The 19,213-nt window shown below is 47.2% G+C and overlaps 1 protein-coding gene across 3 annotated transcripts in view; it reads left to right on the top strand.

Moving 5' to 3' along the window:
- pde1ca (phosphodiesterase 1C, calmodulin-dependent a) overlaps positions 1–19,213 on the top strand; it is a 1,198,716-nt gene that overhangs the window by 704,179 nt on the left and 475,324 nt on the right. For all 3 annotated transcript variants that reach the window (XM_072467371.1, XM_072467370.1, XM_072467372.1), the window contains exons 11-12: positions 8,743–8,863; positions 11,107–11,188. In XM_072467371.1, the coding sequence (XP_072323472.1) occupies positions 8,743–8,863; positions 11,107–11,188 (203 nt within the window). The remainder of the gene's footprint in view (positions 1–8,742; positions 8,864–11,106; positions 11,189–19,213) is intronic.

Genomic DNA, 19,213 nt, shown 5'->3' with positions numbered 1-19,213 from the left:
CCTCACTATTTCTTCCTTGATGATAGATTCCAGCATCTTCCCTACTACCGAAGTTAAGTTCACTGGCCTATAATTAGCCTGTGAGGCCTTGTTCAGTGGACCAATTAATGTTGAATTGTGTTTCTGGCTTCACTGGGCCGAGAGCCAGGAAGCTCGCGGTAATTCCTGCTCGTAACCAGACTTCGAAATTTTTCCGGAGAATCACGTCCATAATCTTGTACACATTTATCAGGTCACCCCTAAATCTTCTCTGCTCCAGCGAAAACAGCCCAAACCTATCCATCCTCTCTTCATAATGTAAATGTTCCATCCCAGACATCATCCTGGTGAATCGCTGCTGCATCCCCCCCAGTGCAAACACATCCTTCCTATAACATGGCCAATATCTCTGATGAAAGGTCACAACCTGAAAGGTTAACTCAGTTTCTATCTTCACAGATGCTGCCAGATCTGTTGAGTATTTCCAACATTTCCATTTTAATTATTTTTTTCTGGAAAGCTGCGGGAAAACTAAAAAACCTAAGTTCCAGACTACCTTTGCCCTTTTTAGTTTGTCCAGTTTATATGAAAAATACAATCCCCTAAGTAGATTATATTGCCTTTGTTACAAGCTTCAGTCATTTCTTGCTTACTGTTTTATCGATGAAGCCTTGCCTGGCCCTTCTGGTTAGTTGCTCCTGCTTCTGGTTATGTGCCACGTGGTCCTGCAAGAGAGGGGAAGTGTGAGGCATCGTGTTTGGGAAATGTGGCTGTCATGATTGAACAGCACAAGTTATGATATGTACCTGGGAGTGAGGTGAAATTATGAAGTTGTGACTAATTGAGATTGGAAGTAGGTGAGTGATGGCGGTAGCACAGTGAATAGCACTGTTGCTTCACAGCGGCAGGGTCGCAGGTTCGATTCCCGCTTGGGTCACTGTCTGTGCGAAGTCTGCACATTCTCCCTGTGTCTGTGTGGGTTTCCCCCGGATGCTCCAGTTTCCTCCCACAAGTCCCAAAGACATGCTGTTAGGTGAATTGAACATTCTGAATTCTCCCTCAGTGTACCCAAACAGGCGCCGGACTGTGGCGACTAGGGGATTTTCGCAGTATCTTCAGTGCAGTGAAGTTTGTAAGCCTACTTTTGACAATAAGTATTATTAGTATGTGTTAAGCAGTGGCTGGGGTTAATGGTAATGCAGTCATTCAGATTCTCAATCCCCTTGACAAGAAGTAAATAACATATTTAACGGTAACTGTAATGCTTTGATCTTCATAAATCTCTACTCCTTCCTGACTGTTTCAACATTTTCACAGGTAATGGACCAGATTGTTCTGCAGCAGGACACCTAGCAATGTCTGTCATTGGTTACACTTCTCTCTGAGTCCTTCAGCTCACAGCATAAACTGTGGGTAGCACGGTAGCATAGTGGTTAGCACAATTGCTTCGTAGCTGCAGGGTCCCAGGTTCGATTCCAGACTTGGGTCACTATCCCCATGTCTGCGTGGGTTTCCTCCAGGTGCTCCGATTTCCTCCCTTTTGTAAGGGCCACGAAGAATCCAGCACGAGTTTTAAGGATACAAAGTAATAACATTTATTTACTATAACATATATACATAACAGTAGCAGTAACTTCCCTTGCTACATACTCCTTCCCCCTGGTTCCTGAACTAGCCAGCTTATTTATACTAGGAGTTTACTAGTGGTTTCTCCGCCCCCCTCATTGGGGAAGCTCATACTCCCACAGGATTGTGGGATAGCCATTAGTCCCCAGCCAATGATAAGCAGGCAGGTTATAACATCCCTCCCCCCCAAAGTCCAAGGAATCCACCGAAGACCCTGGCGAAGGAGGGCGTCGGACTCGTTTGGCCGCAGGCTGGACACCACTTGCACACGGCGCTGGATCAGGCGGTGTGCAACGAGACGGAGACCGGCGCTTCCGTGATGAACGGCGCAACGGTTGTACATCCACGGCCCGTGGACCCGAGGATTCCCCCTCTGATGCATCCTGTGTCTCCATCTCGGAGTCAGAATCTGCTGCCACCGCCATGTCAGCGTCTCTATCTCCATTCGGTCCCGTAACGACCTGCGCAGGCTTCGAGTGAGGCACCAGTGGAAGATTGTGAGGACTACCTTCTCTGGTCTCTGTGGCTGCTGAAATGAGCTCCGGGGGCGGGGAATCTTTTGAGGGGATGGTCTTCTGGACCGAACGTAGTCTACATGTTTTCGCTGGAGACGACCCTTGGGCTTGCACTTGGTAAGATATAGGGCCCGTTTGGCGAAAGATTACACCAGGAACCCATTGGGCACCACCAGCAAAATTCCGAACGAACACTGGGTCACCGGGCGCAAACTGCCGAATCAGCCGATGCAGAGAAAATCCCTGTCACTGCCGTTCTTGTGTGCGGCGTACTTTTGCGCCAATGTCCGGGTAAACCATACTAAGGCGGGTGCGAAGTCTCCGGCCCATGAGGAGTTCTGCGGGAGCTACCCCAGTCACTGCATGGGGGGTGGTCCTGTACGTAAACAAAAAGCGAGCCAGTCTCGTGTCCATTGATCCGGAAGACTGCTTCTTTAGGCCTCTTTTAAATGTCTGCACTGCGCGCTCTGCCAACCCATTTGAAGCCGGGTTGTAAGGGGCAGTGCGGATATGGCGGATGCCGTTCATCTTCGTGAACCTCGCAAACTCCTCACTCGTGAATGGAGTGCCGTTATCCGTGACCAGCACCTCGGGGAGGCCATGCGTACTAAACGATAAACGCATCTTTTCAATTGTTGCGCAGGATGTTGTCCACTGCATCTTATGCACCTCTAGCCATTTGGACTGGGCGTCAATTAGTAGAAGGAACATGGATCCTTGAAAAGGGCCTGCGAAATCTGCATGCAAGCGTGCCCAAGGCCGCCCTGGCCATTCCCAGTGATGTAGGGGCGCGGCCGACGGAAGCTTCTGATGCTCCTGGCAAATGGAGCAGTTTTGGGCCACCTTCTCAATGTTGGTGTCGAGGCCTGGCCACCAGACATAACTCCGGGCCAACATTTTCATTTTGGTCACGCCTGGATGCCCATTGTGCAAGTCTGTTAGTATCAGCTCCTGGCCTTTTTCCGGGACAATCACACGCGTCCCCCACAAGAGGATGCCGTCTTCCACGCTGAATTCTGACAGCTTGGAGGAAAATGCCCGCAACTCGCGTGGGAACTGTCTATGCTGCCCACCATACAGGACTATGTGACGAACCTTTGACAGGACTGGCTCCGTCTGGGTCCACTCACGGATCTGTGATGCCGTGACAGGCAAGGTGTCCATAAAATTTAGGGTTGCAACCACCTCACCGGTCGTGGGGGTCGACATGGGGCCGGTCGATAAAGGCAATCGGCTCAGTGCGTCGGCATTTGCTATCTGCGTACCTGGTTTGTGCTCCAGAGAATACTCGTATGCAGCATGCAACAAAGCCCAGCGCTGGATCCGTGCAGAAGCAATGGGCGGTATTGGCTTATCCTCTGAAAAGTCCCAGCAGGGGCTTATGATCAGTCACGATAGTGAAATGGCGGCCGTACACGTACTGGTGGAAGCGTTTCACCGCAAAAACCACTGCCAGGCCCTCCTTCTCGATCTGCGCGTACTTTTTCTCCGCTGCAGTCAATGTGCGGGAGGCGAAAGCTATCGGTCGTTCGGCCCCGTTCTCCATCTTGTGGGACAGGATGGCCCCAATACCATATGGGGATGCATCACATGTGACGAGCAAAGTCTTTCCAGGATCATAGTGCGTTAGTAACCCAGACAACGACAATTGTTGCTTTACCCGCCGGAAAGCGGTTTCTTGCGGCTGACCCCAAACCCAGGTGTGATTTTTCTTTAGCAGAAGGTGCAAAGGGGCCAGCGTAGTTGCCAGATTGGGGAGGAACTTCCCGTAATAATTTACGAGATTGAGAAAAGAACGAAGATGCGAAGTGTCAGTCGGGGCGGCGGCATGTTGAATTGCACGCACCTTCTCTGCGATGGGGTGCAGACCTTCGCAGTCAAAGAACAAAGAAATGTACAGCACAGGAACAGGCCCTTCGGCCCTCCAAGCCCGTGCCGACCATGCTGCCCGACTAAACTACAATCTTCTACACTTCCTGGGTCCGTATCTCTCTATTCCCATCCTATTCATGTATTTGTCAAGATGTCCCTTAAATGTCACTATCGTCCCTGCTTCCACCATCTCCTCCGGCAGCAAGTTCCAGGCACCCACTTGCCTCGTACATCTACCCTAAACCTTGCCCTTCTCACCTTAAACCTATGCCCCCTAGTAATTGACCCCTCTACCCTGGGGAAAAGCCTCTGACTATCCACTCTGTCTATGCCCCTCATAATTTTTTAGACCTCTATCAGGTCTCCCCTCAACCTCCTTCGTTCCAGTGAGAACAAACCGAGTTTATTCAACCGCTCCTCATAGCTAATGCCCTCCATACCAGGCAACATTCTGGTAAATCTATTCTGCACCCTCTCTAAAGCCTCCACATCCTTCTGGTAGTGTGGTGACCAGAATTGAACACTATACTCCAAGTGTGGCCTAACTAAGGTTCTAGACAGCTGCAACATGACTCGCCAAGTCTTATACTCAATGCCCCGGCCAATGAAGGCAAGCATGCCGTATGCCTTCTTGACTACCTTCTCCACCTGTGTTGCCCCTTTCAATGACCTGTGGACCTGTACTCCTAGATCTCTTTGACTTTCAATACTCCACCCGATAACCTAGGTAGACTACTTCCTTTGCCTGAAATACACACTTTGTGCAACGTAAACGGACTCCAGCCTCCGAAAGGCGTCTAAGGACAGCCTCCAGATTTTCCAAATGTTCCTGCTCCGACGTCCCTGTAATCAAAACGTCATCTAGGTAGACAGCCACACGTGGTAAACCTCTCAGAATGCCCTCCATAACACGTTGAAAAATTGCACAGGCAGAGGATACTCAAAAGGGCAACCGTGTATCTTCATACAGGCCCCGGTGTGTATTAATCGTTACATATGGTCGGGAGGCAGGGTCCAGTTCCAACTGCAGGTAGGCGTGACTCATATATAATTTTGTGAACGAGAGTCCACCTGCAAGTTTCGCGTAGAGATCCTCTATGCGAGGCATTGGATATCGGTCGAGTCGGGAAACTGTATTCACTGTAAGTTTATAGTCGCCACACAAGCGAACTGTGGCATCTGGCTTCATTACAGGTACAATTGGTGCTGCCCAGTCAGCAACACGGACAGGTCTGATAATACCCAAACTCTCCAAACGAGTGAGCTCCCCTTCTACCTTCTCGAGCAAGGCGTAAGGCACTGTGCGTGCCCGGAAATAGCACGGCATTGCTCCTGGTTCAACTTGGATACGGGCTACGGCCCCTTTTATTTTCCCCAAACCAGGCTGGAATACATCTGGGTATCGTCCTAGCACCTCAGTCAACCCTTCAGAAACTGTTTGGAGGATGTGCTGCCATTGCAACCACAAATGGTGCAACCAGTCCCGACCCAACAGGCTGGGCCCATGGCCGCGCACCACGATAAGTGGGAAACGCCCCTCCTGGCGTCCATAGACAACAGGGGGCATTGTAGTTCCTGCAATGTCCAGTGGTTCCCCCGTGTAGGTGGCCAACCTGGCCTGTGAGTCGGTTAATGTAAGGGTCTGTATACCCTGCTTGATGCAGTCGAATGTCCTCTGGGCGATCACGGAGACCGCTGCGCCAGTATCCAACTCCATCTCAAGCGGGTGGCCATTGACCCGTGCTGTCACCTTAATGGGGGCCACACGGGGAGCTGCCACACAATGCAGCTGCAGGCAGTCGTCCTCCGTCTCCACGTCCTCAGGAGTAGTCGCCGCAGGTTCATCCACATGGAAGGTACGGCCTCTTGTCTGGTCCCAGTTACGGCCCCTGGGCTGGTCCCAGTTTCGGTCGGAACGACGGCGCCTCTGGCGCCCCCAGGAACGCCATCCGCGATGGGGTCGGCGCCTACAAGTCTGACACGGACATGGCTCCTCATCCATTGGCTCTGGAGAAGGCTCCCTTCGGGGAGGAATGTCCGACGGCCACTGGCGTCGGTCCGGACGTTGCCTCACCCAAGGTACCGCAGGAGTGCGGGGGGACGTTTTCGGATGGAAGGGGTTGCGCCCCAAGGCATGCACTTCCATTCCCCGTAGCTCCTGTACTCCTCGCTCTGCGCTCTCTCGGGACAATACTATTTGAATGGCCTGTTGAAAAGTCAATGTTGTCTCCGCTAACAACTTTCTCTGGGTGGCCGCATTGTTAATACCGCAAACCAAACGGTTGTGTAACATTTCTGACAAGGTCTCACCATAGTCACAGTACTCCGCAATCCTGCGTAGCCTGGATAGAAAATCGGCAAGGGATTCTCCAGGGGTCCTCTCAGTGGTATTAAACCGGTAACGCTGGACTATCATTGACGGGGTTGGGTTAAAATGTTGCCCCACTATATTCACAAGTTCATCAAACGTTTTGGTGTCCGGCACAGCTGGGTACGTAAGGCTCCTAATCACCCCAAACGTATGCGGGCCGCAGGCGGTGAGCAATATGACCACCTGGCGCTCATTTTCGGTGATATTGTTTGCCCGGAAATATTAACACATCCGTTGTGTGTCCTGGTTCCAGCTTTCCAGCACAGCATCAAAAACATCCAAACGTCCGTACAGAGGCATGGTATAATAGAAAACAACTTCCAACCTGTATCCAACAAAAATCCAGGGAGGTGGCTTCAGCAGTGTAGACGGCTATTCACTTTAACCTTCGTCGCCAGTTTTGTAAGGGCCACGAAGAATCCAGCACAAGTTTTAAGGATACAAAGTAATAACATTTATTTACTATAACATCTATACATAACAGTAGCAGTAACTTCCCTTGCTACATACTCCTTCCTGCTGGTTCCTGAACTGGCCAACTTATTTATACTAGGAGTTTACTAGTGGTTTCTGCGCCCCCCTCATTGGGGAAGCTCATACTCCCACCGGATTGTGGGATAGTCATTAGTCCCCAGCCAATGGTAAGTAGGCAGGTTATAACACTCCCACAGTCCAAAGATGTGCAGGTTAGGTGGATTGGCCATGCTAAATTGCCCTTAGTGTCCAAAATTGCCCTTCGTGTTGGTTGGGGTTGCTGGGTTATGGGGATAGGGTGGAGGTGTGGGCTTGGGTAGGGTGCTCTTTCCAAGAGCCGGTGCAGACTCAATGGGCCGAATGGCCTCCTTCTGCACTGTAAATTCTATGATTCTATGAAACTGATTGTGGTAGTGCTGTTCTCCAATCACTGGCGCCCTGTGGCCCTTTAAGAAGCTGTGTCATCATGTGACCATTGGGTCTACAATGATAACTGTGCAGTGAGGGAACCTGGCCATGTGAGACCAGAGTGAAGAGAGCAATCAACCGGGATTGAAAGAATGAGGAAGGGCTGAGAATTCCATGTCAATTAGAGTGGTTGAATTTAATGTCAAATCAAGTACAGAAAGAGAAATAAAGGGAGAGTAAGACTGGATTAAGGTTAAGATTGTGAGAAAAAAACAGAAAGGCAAAGTAAGAGTTTTCTATTTAGCAACTCTCCAATCTGAAGCAAAGATGGTTGGATTCCTCTATCTGCACTGCAGGTGCTGGATGGTTGCTTATAACCCCTCATGCAGCGCCGGCTCTGTGACTGCATCCCCACTATCAATTGGACCACTCTTTTCAGAAGCCTGAAACCTCTCCGAACGCCAGCTAGTCCCTGGGGTCGGGCCGCCCTCCGACCGTCCGCCCCCTTGGGGGATCCTGCCTCCACCTGATGTGCCACAGCACTTGTGTTTGTGGTGCGCACCAAATAGTACCCCAGTCGTCTCTTTGCTAAAGTGCCCAATTGAGGCGAGTGTCTCTGGGACGCAGTTTGATTAGTTGATTTTCAGTACCAGAGACATTTTTAGCCAGTTGGTATCACATTATTAAAAGGATATTTGCACTTGAAAAAACAAGAATTAACCCCTCGGGAAATTTGCGCCTGCTGTATGAATACAACAACTATGTGCTTTTCAATGCAATCCAATGGTGAGGCAGATAGCGAGATGCTGCTTTTACGAAGGTACTGATGGAGCATTTTAGTTTGGACAACAACTTTTGGACATTTGCATTTAATAAAATATCTGCTCCTCATTGGAATTTTCTGTATTATTTGCATATGAATAACTAAGTGCAATTAGCCTCGCCATTATTCGTGTTAGCGAATATATATATATATATATAAGAACATAAGAACTAGGAACAGGAGTAGGCCATCTGGCCCCTCGAGCCTGCTCCGCCATTTAATGAGATCATGGCTGATCTTTGTGGACTCAGCTCCACTCTCCGGCCCGTACACCATATCCCCGAATCCCTTTGTATATATATGTATATATCGGCCAAACTTTGCAAAAGTAGTCTCTTAGAATTTTGGAATCTATTATGTCACATAGAATGCAGGTATTTTATGCTCAAAGGAAAAGAAAAGGTCTCCTGTACTTTAAAAGGTGCCAATGATTTAACTCTGATACAGAGCTATGTGCAATGGGAGCTTCAACATTTCAGACCAGGGAAACACACATCTTTTCCATTGACTCAGTTCCTGATATGTGTTCTCATCATCAGTTAAAGAATGATTTCTTGCAAACATATGTCACATAACCTGTGCTTTCCATAATCATTGAACACACTGGTGAAATTACACTAAATTTGTAATTGCCTGAAACTGGTCATTTCTATCACTGTTATGTTAACTTGCAGGATTGAAAAACCAAAGGCCTTTTCAATATTGCTGCACACTGCTGATATCAGTCATCCCACTAAAGCTTGGGAGATGCATCATCGCTGGACCATGGCACTGTTAGAGGAATTCTTCCTGCAGGTTGTGACTTTATTCTGATGAGATTATAAAGAAATTAAATTGACCGCTTTTAGGTTCTAATGTTACTGAGAATGATTTTGATGTTTGTAGGTGGTTTAACTGCTCTTAAATATTGAATGTTGTAACATTCCTGACAGAGAAAGCTTGACACTGGAGTAATAGTTGAGACATTATCCCAGACCTTACAGTCAGCACTGATGTTGTGCGCATTGCCGCCACTTGCAAAGATTTCTGCAAACTGACCTTTCTGCACACTTACAGCTGGGTTCCGGATCCCGTCTGCAACAGCAATGGGTCAGTGTAGCCATCGCTGTGGAAGACAGTTGAGCACAGGAGAAGAAGGGCAAAGAGAGGTCAAGCTCCCCTTTTTCAACATTAGCTGCTACATTGAGGAAAGATTTTAAATGTTTTTCAGTGGATTAAGAAATGAATACTTGAGTGGTGAGTGGGCTAGTGAATGTGTGTGTGAGTCCTTGAGTGGGGGGTAGTCAGGTGCGAATGGTGGTCGGTACCTGGGTCGGATCAAACGGGTAATTAGATGGGGGGCAGTCATGTTGAGTCGAGGTTAATCATGTTGAGGGTAGTTGGTTGGGATCGGTGGAGTATTAACTGGGTGATAGTAGGGTCGGAGGGTGGTTAGATGAACGGGTCAGTGGTCTTGTCAGGCGGGGGTCAAGTGGGTGATAGACGGGTATGGTCGGGGGTTAGTCAGATGGAGGATAGTCAGGCGATGGAAGTTAAGGGGTTGTTGGCTCGGTTTGGAGCGGGCGTTTGGGTCGGGGGTGGGGGGGGGGGGGGGCTCGTGGTCAGGTCAGGGGTTGATTGGGGTTGTGGTGCTCAGTGTGGTTACACTGGCTAAAAGCAAATTACTGCGGATGCTGGAATCTGAAACGAAAGCGAAAATGCTGGAAAATCTCAGCAGGTCTGGCAGCATCTGTAGGGAGAGAAAAGAGCTAACGTTTCCAGTCCGATTACTCTTTGTCAAAGCAAACAGACAGAGAAAGTGGGAAATATTTATACTGTGGAGTGAGAATGAAAGATGAGTCATTGCCACAGAAACCCAGGGAAACCGGGTGCTAATGGCCACAGAAACCCAAGGGGAAAGAGTGCTAATGGCAGTCCACAGAGAGAACAAAAGATGTGAAAGGCCAAACAGCAGAGAAACTAACATCAGAGGGTAAACTGTAGATATGGGGGGAGGGGAAGGGGGAAGCAAAGAGGAGAAAGGTTAAGGAAAGGTGGATAAGATTGGTGGGGGGGGGGTTAAATATATATTATATACACTGGCTGATCTTCGAACTGGACTAAAAATTAAGCAGCGGAACAATTCCTGGCTAAGTATCCAGGTAAGTCCTGTTTATCTGGTCCAAGTTTTTTCCAACACTCTAAGAGACATTTTCATAGGGTCCAGAACAGACAAAATCAATCCATTGGAAGTTTAAATTTCCAGGACAATTTCACTGCATGGCCTGGATTAAACACTCCCTCATCGGTTGGATTTTAGGTGGCATGGGTGGGGAGGGAGGGAATGAAATTGCAGGGATGAGCTTACTTTTGGGTTCCCGTTCATCCTGACCACACAGTGATTTTATACTGGACTGGTCAAGGCCTCAAGTGAGAAACCCACCCTTGCCCAATTGAGGCCCTTAAGTGGCCACTTAAAGGCTGTTTCCCACCCAGCCAATTATGAGGCTGCTGAGAACATTGAACATCTTTGGGGGAAGACCGGAAAGGCCTCTGGATCATCATTCCACCCTGGCCTCTCCCCTGATATCCCGATCAACCCGCAGGCTTTCCCTACCCTCCCTGCCCTGGGACCTTGTCCTCTGGAACCTGCATTTAGGCTCAGACAGGTTGGCAAGGTTCTGAGTCTGGCCAGCAGCTTTCGATGGTTGGACTTCCTCCCAAGCAAAGGACTGTAGTCTTACCTGTAACCAATCAATGTTCATCTGAGTGCACATTGGCTGGAGGGCAGTTGGGGATCCTGCCAACTCTTCGGATGATGGGAGACGTGACTCTGCCATCTGGAAAATCCAGGCCTTTTTGTGTTCCAAAGGACTTCCAATAAGTCTAGATTTTGATGATGCAGAGACTAGAAGATTTACATTATGTTTGCAGGTTAGCATGCATGAGGTTTAGCAATCGCAGTTTAGGGATATTCCTAAACCTTATTTATGCAGCCAGATGTGAGACCATTCAGCTGATAAAGTTCAGTTCTTCATTTCGTCTGATTGGCATTGCAGGGTGACAAAGAGGCCGAAATGGGACTTCCTTTTTCTCCACTCTGTGATCGCAATTCAACCATGGTGGCTCAGTCCCAGATAGGTAAGACACTCAAGTACAAGCCGACCTGTATTCCAGGGTATTCATTTAACAACCAAATTAACATGGAGAAGTTAAAGCTTAATGCAATATGTAAACTTCTGTTTGTATTGGAAAATATGTGTTTAGTCAGGAAACTCAGCTCTCCTTTCAACAGGTACCTGTCCTACTGAGTTGTTTCCAAAAGCAGGAGCCGGAGCTGGAGTTGAAGTTGAAACGGATAGGGGTTCTGTATGAATATGAATGGAGCAGTAGCTGTCAAGAATTCCCCATGTTCTTCCAGGCTTTTGTATTAATGTTTGAAAAGTATCTACTGGAGTAACTGAAAACTAATATTTATTGTAGTAATGATCAAAAAAATCAAAAGAAGAAGACATTTTGGGAGTAAATAAAACATAATACATGGTTGCTAGCCAGTATGAAGATGACTATTTGGAGAATAGATATGTTATAATATTGACTTTCATCTTGTTCGAGGTTTCTGTAATTTATTTCCTAGAGTTTGGGTGATACTTCAAACATGTGTACTATTCACAGATTGTCTTGTTGATGAATATATATGGGATTCTCAGTTAATCAATCAGTGAGGCAAAGCTAAGAACGAAGAACTGCTGCTTCCTGACAAGGGATGTTTTGGTAATGGCACACTTTCCAGACTTTTACATAAATGTCTTCCCTCTAAATTTGTCTGCCTCTCACCTCAGAAGGCATGTTAACCCACATTTTTCAAAAAGAACTAAAGCGTCCATTAAAATAGGAAATAAATGAACTTCTGAAGAAGAAATATTGTAGCGCAGTGGCAGAAGTTCTTCCCGCATTTTCGGGGTGTGCGGGCATGGCGGCAGGGCGGAGGATCCAATGGGAACTCCCAAACAGCTTTTCCGCCATCGGTATTTCCCATTCCAATTGTCCCTGCCCATTTCCAATGACATATTAGTGCTCGTGCCATGAAACGTCGCAACTCCATGAGAATATATCATTAGCGAGCCTCCCAGCTCTATTATTCCTCCCCATGTTAGATAATACCCCACCCAGTGCCTGCAGAGTTTATAACGGCCTTTGACGAACGGAGACCTGGTGAAATGAACCCGCTGGGGGTGCAGAGTTAAGTACAACCCTAGGAGAGGGAGAGCCATGGTTGGACAGTGCCAGGGAGAAGGGCATTCGATGAGGAGGTCTGCGGAGGGGGCTTCCCCATGTCCACGAGGATGGAGGAGAGAAATTCTCTGGTGGGCGGTGTATGTGGAGGCGGGGTGGTGTCCGGGTCCCTTTTTCTTATTTCTATTTCTGGAAGGCCATGTTGCTGGCGTGATGGGCTCATTCAGAGCCTGCTCTATCACCGTGACATCGTGGGATCTGTCTACAGGATTGTTTTTGACCCCATATCAAAACATAAGCTGGTAGTGAAACAGACCGGCTACAAACCACTTTTCCTGCCTGAGTTGACAAAAAAATGCAAAATTCCGTCCAGTATTCTTAGTGAGGAGTGGAAAATATATCATGGGTAAACAGCCCATAAATTTCTGCCCCCTAATTTTTAAGGGTGGCCACTATTGTACATATGCAGCACAGTGGGCTAAATAGCTGGCTTATAATGCAGAACAACGCCAGCAGCATGGGTTTAATTCCCGTACAGGCATCCCGGAACAGGCGCCGGAGTGTGGCAACTAGGGGCTTTTCACAATAACTTCATTGAAGCCTTCTTGTGACAATAAGCGATTTATTAGTATTATTATTATGCTCATAGTGCTCTGAAGTACTTGCCGTGTGACTGTTCATTGAAGGAATCAACCCACAGGATTTGTACAGTGACATTGCTGTTATTATTCAAATGTAACACTTATTGTGTGCTGCAAACCGTGAGAGCTGAGGTCTCGGTCCAAATGCAATATTGCATGACACTTGTAACTCATCTGCGCATTTCCTGAAATTTGGCAAGCCAATCAAGGCAAAGTGTTGAGAAGACTTAAAATTTTCTTGCAGGAAAATGTTGAAAATGAATTGACAGGTCATCATGTATCACCCTCCTGCAATTCTTGGCAACACAGCCACAATAGTTAAGGTCAGGGAGTCATAGAATCTCGACAGTGCAGAAGGAGGCCATTACGCCCATCAAGTCTGTACCGGCCCTCTCAAATACCAGACCCACTATCCCGCCCTATCCCCACTTAACTATTAGACACTAAGGGGCAATTCTAGCATGGCAACGTGCACATCTTGGGACATGGGAGGAAACCGGAGCACCCAGAAGAAACCCACGTAGACACTGGGAGAAGTACAAACTCCACACAAGACAGTCACCCAAGGCCGGAATTGAACCCAGATCCCTGGTGCTGTGAGGCAGCAGTGCTAACCTCTGTGCCACCATGCCTTTAGTTAACTAAGAGTGATATAAACCTAGAAGTTGGAAGAGTGAGATTTAAAATTATATTGTCACATAATCATAGACACTTAAATCCAGGCAGTAAACTAATAATTCATTCAAGTTGGCAGAGCCTTGTAAAATGCACAGGCAAGCAAGATTATTTAGCAATAATGTTGCTTTGTGATGCCAAGGCCACCATTTAATGAATGGAATATTTCATCATTTCTTTCAAGTTTTTTAGAAATTAGTTTTGTAGTCAAGTCACTGCTAGTCAAGTTATATGGATCCTCTTTCGGTTGAATAAAGAAACAGGAGAAAGGTATTTCAGCGAAGAAAGTAACCAGACACCATTTTTTTAAATGTGATCAATCACTTTCAAGATCAATTTGCTATCTGAACAAGGTTTTGGGCAGGTTCTTTGAGCGAGCAGCTCAAACAGATCATTAAGTACATGAAAATAAAAGAAAAGAAAAAGAAAATACATAATAGGACAACACAAGGTACACAATGTAAATACATAGACACCGGCATCGGGTGAAGCACAAAGGGGTGTAGTATTAATCAGGTCAGCCCATAAGAGGGCTGTTTAGGAGTCTGGTAACAGCGGGGAAGAAGTTGTTTTTGAATCTGTTCGTGTGTGTTCTCAGACTTTTGTATCTCCTGCCCAGTGGAAGAAGTTGGAAGAGTGAGTAAGCTGGTTGGGAGGGGTCTTCGATTATGGTGCCCGCTTTCCCCAGGCAGCGGGAGGTGTAGATAAAGTCAATGGATGGGAGGCAGGTTCAAGACTGGGCTGTGTTCACGACTCTCTGAATGCACTGCCTGGGAGGGTGGTAGAGGCTGTGGGCCAAGTGATGGCAAATGGGATTAGGTAGGTAGGTCAGGTGTTTTTCATGTACTAGTGCAGACCCGATGGGCCAAATGGCCTCTTCTGCACAGTATTATTCTATGATTCTGATTCTGTGACCCGTAAAACTCAATTGGGTGACCAGGGTGGGGGTTCACCCGAGCAAACAGGGACTTGTGTCTCAAATCGATTCCGCAAAATGGTATTAACTTGTGACGTCTTTCCGTAAGGCATCAATGACGTTTGTCTCATTAAATGGATGTTGGGTCTGAAGGACCTATGGGATGTGTCTCCAGAACCCTCTCCGAGGTTGACATTTATCTATTCTCGGATTGATAAAGGAGGATTGGCTGTTGTGTATGCAGCAAAGAAGTTCCAACAGCAAGTGCATGGAAGGAATTGTAACTGTCCACAATCCACTTTTGGGTCTTTTTAAGGAAGACAGGACTATTCCGCCAATCGTATCAGCAAGGATCCAGCATTGGGCATTAATCTTATAGAATATGAGAGACATTCCAATGCCGGCGTGGAATGCATAGATAGAATATGGACCCACTGAGTCACCTTCCATTGCCTGAGAGTGCAGCACCCCACAGTACCTCAGGAAATTGTGATAGAACATAGAACATAATAATAGTCGCTTATTGTCACAAGTAGGCTTCAATTAAGTTACTGTGAAAAGCCCCCACTCACCACATTCCGGTGCCTGTTCGGGGAGGCCGGTACGGGAATTGAACCTGCACTGCTGGCATTGTTCTGCATTGCAAGCCAGCTATTCAGCCCACTGTGCTAAACCAGCAAGTACAGAAGGAGGCCATTCGGCCCATCAAATCTGCACCGACCCACTTAAGCCCTCACTTCCACCCTATCCCCGTAACCCAATAACCCCATCTAACCTTTTTGGTCACTAAGGGCAATTTATCATGGCCAATCCACCTAACCTGCACGTCTTTTGACTATGGGAGGAAACTGGAGCACCCGGAGGAAACCCACGCAGACACGAGGAGAACGTGCAGACTCCACACAGACAGTGACCCAGCCGGGAATGGAACCTGAGACCCTGGCGCTGTGACACCACAGTGCTATCCACTTGTACTACCGTGCTGCCCTGATACTAAACTTCTTGGATACGTTTCCAGTTTTGGCGGAGCAAATCAAGTGTTGGACCAGCATAGATCTGCTTTGTTCAAAGTGAAGAACAAAATATTATCAGGATGGACCTACGAGCCAGTGTCTGAAGAGATGAAGCCATATTGTATTCGGAAAGATTACTTATGTTGTGAAGATGGCATCATACATTAGGGAGCAAGAATAGTTGTCCCTGGACCAGAAAGGGAGTTGGCTGAATTACAGAGTGCCCATCCAGGTGTGAAAAATGAAGATGCTCACCAGGAATTATGTTTGCTGGCCTGGCATAGATGCCAGTATTGAGAGATTAGTGAAGCACTGCAACAGTGCAACAGAGGTTGCCTGCTACAGCCCCTTTGCACCCTTTGAAATGGCCTGGTTACATTCGGGACCTTTTTTTGGTCATGTTGATTTTGCTCCTGGTAGATGCCCATTTGAAGTGGATGGAAGTGTTCAAATGAAGTTTACGACATTGCATGCCACAGTTGAGAAATTGCATCAGTGTTTTGCGTCCCATGGGATACTTGAAGTAATCGTGTCGGATAATGGAACAAACTTCACGACTGCTGAGTTTGAGAATTTCATCTTCATGAATGATATAATGCATTTCCGGACTGCGCCATACCACCAGCATCCAATGGACTGGTCGAACGAGTAGTCCAAACCTTCAAGACAGGTCTTAAAGCGGATCAAGCTGGGTCCCAGGAGTTGTTGTAGCAAAGACAGGACAGCTGTCTTCTGAAGTAAAAATGTACAAGATAGAATTGTCAGGAAACGTATGGACCCCTTATGTGGAGGAGAATTGTCCACAAATTGCTTGCAGGAAACATAATTGGTTCACCTCGTAGTGAAGTAACTTGTCAACCTGTGACAGGAGAACCTGCTGTCACCGCAGAAACGGATGAGGCTTAGTTGCCAGCCAAAGCACAAAGCATTCAAGTCGGTGGAGTTACCTCCCTCTGCCAGTGAGACTAAATCTATGATGGACTGGTTGAATGTGTTAAATGTTAAATTTATTGGGGTCTATGTAATTGGACTATTACCATTGCATAAGAGGACTTGGAGGGGGAGGGATGTGTCATCTGGTCCCTTTAAAGGGGTGATCGGCCGATCGGGTCACATGATCCAGAAACCCCAATCGGGACCAGGGTGTAGAGTTCACATGAGCAAGCGCAGGCTTTTGTCTCGGATCGATTCTGGATGCTGACTGGCACCCACAGAAGCTGCAAGACTTTGTAAGATAGTATGTTATCATACCAAGCTGGTGAGCCAAGGTTATTACAGTTAGCCATTTAGATGATTGAATTTTGTTGTTCTCCATAAGATTTATGTGTGTAATTGGAAGTGAAATGAATGGCAGACTATGAAGAGCACACTTGAGCTTCAATTGCACATCACACAACACCCATCCGTTTCAGCGAATCAATTCTCCTTGGAAGTGTGTTGAATCTCACTTACACATTCCAGAAACAGTTGACTGGACTTCCTCAGTGAGGGAAGCAAAAGGTAAAGGACATTAATCCCAGGCATTCTTATATACTTCAGCAGCTGGTTAGAGAAACATTGTCAGTGCCTGCCTCTGAGGAAATCCAGAAAATATATACATTAAATTGTGATGAATCTATAGATTTCTGGATTTCGATAGCTCAATAGTTTAAGACACAATTTCATGGTTTCCTGGATTTTAATTCCACCCAGACAGAATTATCTCTTTTCTTTGGCTATAGGAATCTTGGTAACATAATTCTTCAAGGTGCCTTGGTGAGAATTCCTGCAAGGCTTAGTTAAGGATTTGTAGGGAATTACTGCAAGAACGTATATTTATGCAGCCAATTTAACATAATAGAATGTCCCATTGCCCTACAATGGAACATTGCAAAACAAAATTGGCACAGGGATACATTAGGTCAGATAACTAAATGCTTGGTCAAAGAGAGAGGTTCTAAGGAGCGGCTTAAAGGTGGAAAACAAGATGGAGAATAGTAGAGATGTTATGAAACTTGGGTAACATCTTCTGACACATGATCAGTGCGACTGATGTGATACTCGGGAATTACATCATTTATGATGGTCGAAAAATTATGTCAGTGCATGTGGTTGATTTCTGCATGAATGGCACAGATAACGTTTGAAAAACAAAGCTGCTGTCAGCTTTCACAATCAATGGAGCTGTCGAGCTGAATTTTAATGCATCTAAATTAATTGTCTCCACCTAATAGAAATAATAACAGCAAATATGAGAAGCCATGGAAATTAGGCAGTAAAGTGGTTAGTTAAAAAATGATAGCTCCTGCCTGTGACGGACTTTTGGACCTTTTTCCCCAATTTTTTTCTGGATTTTATGGGATAAATCGGTGAAGAGTGGGACAGTGAGGAGAAATCCCCCTCCAGTGTATGAAGAATTGGGCCAGAAGTGGCCGTGGGAGAAGACAAAGTCCTACAAGGAAGACGCGGGAAAGCATGGCGGAGAGTAAGGGCCGTGGGGAGATGGCATAGTGGTCGACGGAGCAGCTGGTGAAGTTATTTGAAGATTGCTTCGCCAAGCTTAAGAAGGACACGCTGGACCTGATCAAGGCTTCAATTGATCAAGTGGTGCTGAATCAAGAGACCCACGGACAAGCGATCCAGGAGGTGGGGAAAAAGGTGTCTGAGCGCAAGGAATACATAACCGTGTTGGAGACCAAGGTGGAGTTGATGAATGACCGCCAGAAAAGAATGCAGGAGAAGCTGGAGGACTTGGATAACAGGTCCAGGAGGCCGAATCTGAGAATCGTCGGCCTCCCCGAAGGCAGTGAGGGATCGGATGCGACGGCCTATGTGATGAACATGCTGGAGAAGTTGATGGGGGCTCAGGCGTTCCCTCGGCCTCTGGACGTGGATGGAGCGCACAGAGCCCTCGCGAAGAAGCCCCGAGCGAACGAGCCGCCGAGGGCGATGGTGGTATGTTTACACCTGGACAAGGAACACAAAGAATAAAGACTGGAGGTGAACTAAAAGACACTGAAGCCTTGGCGAGTACTGTAGTGGCGATTTATTGTGCTGGGTTGTATCAGAAAGAAAGAAAAATTACAGCACAGGAACAGGCCCTTCGGCCCTCCAAGCCTGCGCCGATCCAGATCCTCTATCTAAAACCGTCGCCTGTTTTCTAAGGATCTGTATCCCCCTGCTCCCTGCCCATTCATGCATCTGTCGAGATACATCTTAAATGACGCTATTGTGCCCGCCTCTACCACCTCCGGCGGCAATGCATTCCAGGCACCCACCACCCTCTGCATAAAGAACTTTCCACGCATATCTCCCTTAAACTTTTCCCCTCTCACCTTGAACTGGTGACCCCTAGTAATTGAGTCCCCCACTCTGGGAAAAAGCTTCTTGCTATCCACCCTGTCTATACCTCTCATGATTTTGTGGACCTCAATGAGGTCCCCCCTCAACCTCCGTCTTTCTTTTTAAAAAAAAAATATATTTATTCAAGTTTTTTCACACAATTTTTCTCGCTTACAAACAATAACCCCCCCCCCCCCCCCCGCTCGTAACAAAAAAAAACGAGAAATCGCGCAGAGCAAGATATATACATGGCAAAATGATATACTTACACAGCTTTATACATTGGCCCTCACCCGTACGTGCCAGTTTCCCCAACCCTTCATGTTATCTCTTGCTCATCCACCCTCCCAGGCAGTCCCCCCCC

Source organism: Scyliorhinus torazame, chromosome 11 (genome assembly GCF_047496885.1).
Source record: "Scyliorhinus torazame isolate Kashiwa2021f chromosome 11, sScyTor2.1, whole genome shotgun sequence".
Classification (NCBI taxonomy): domain Eukaryota; kingdom Metazoa; phylum Chordata; class Chondrichthyes; order Carcharhiniformes; family Scyliorhinidae; genus Scyliorhinus; species Scyliorhinus torazame.
The sequence above is the reverse complement of the archived record's forward strand: the minus strand, read 5'-3'. Positions and strand labels throughout refer to the sequence as shown.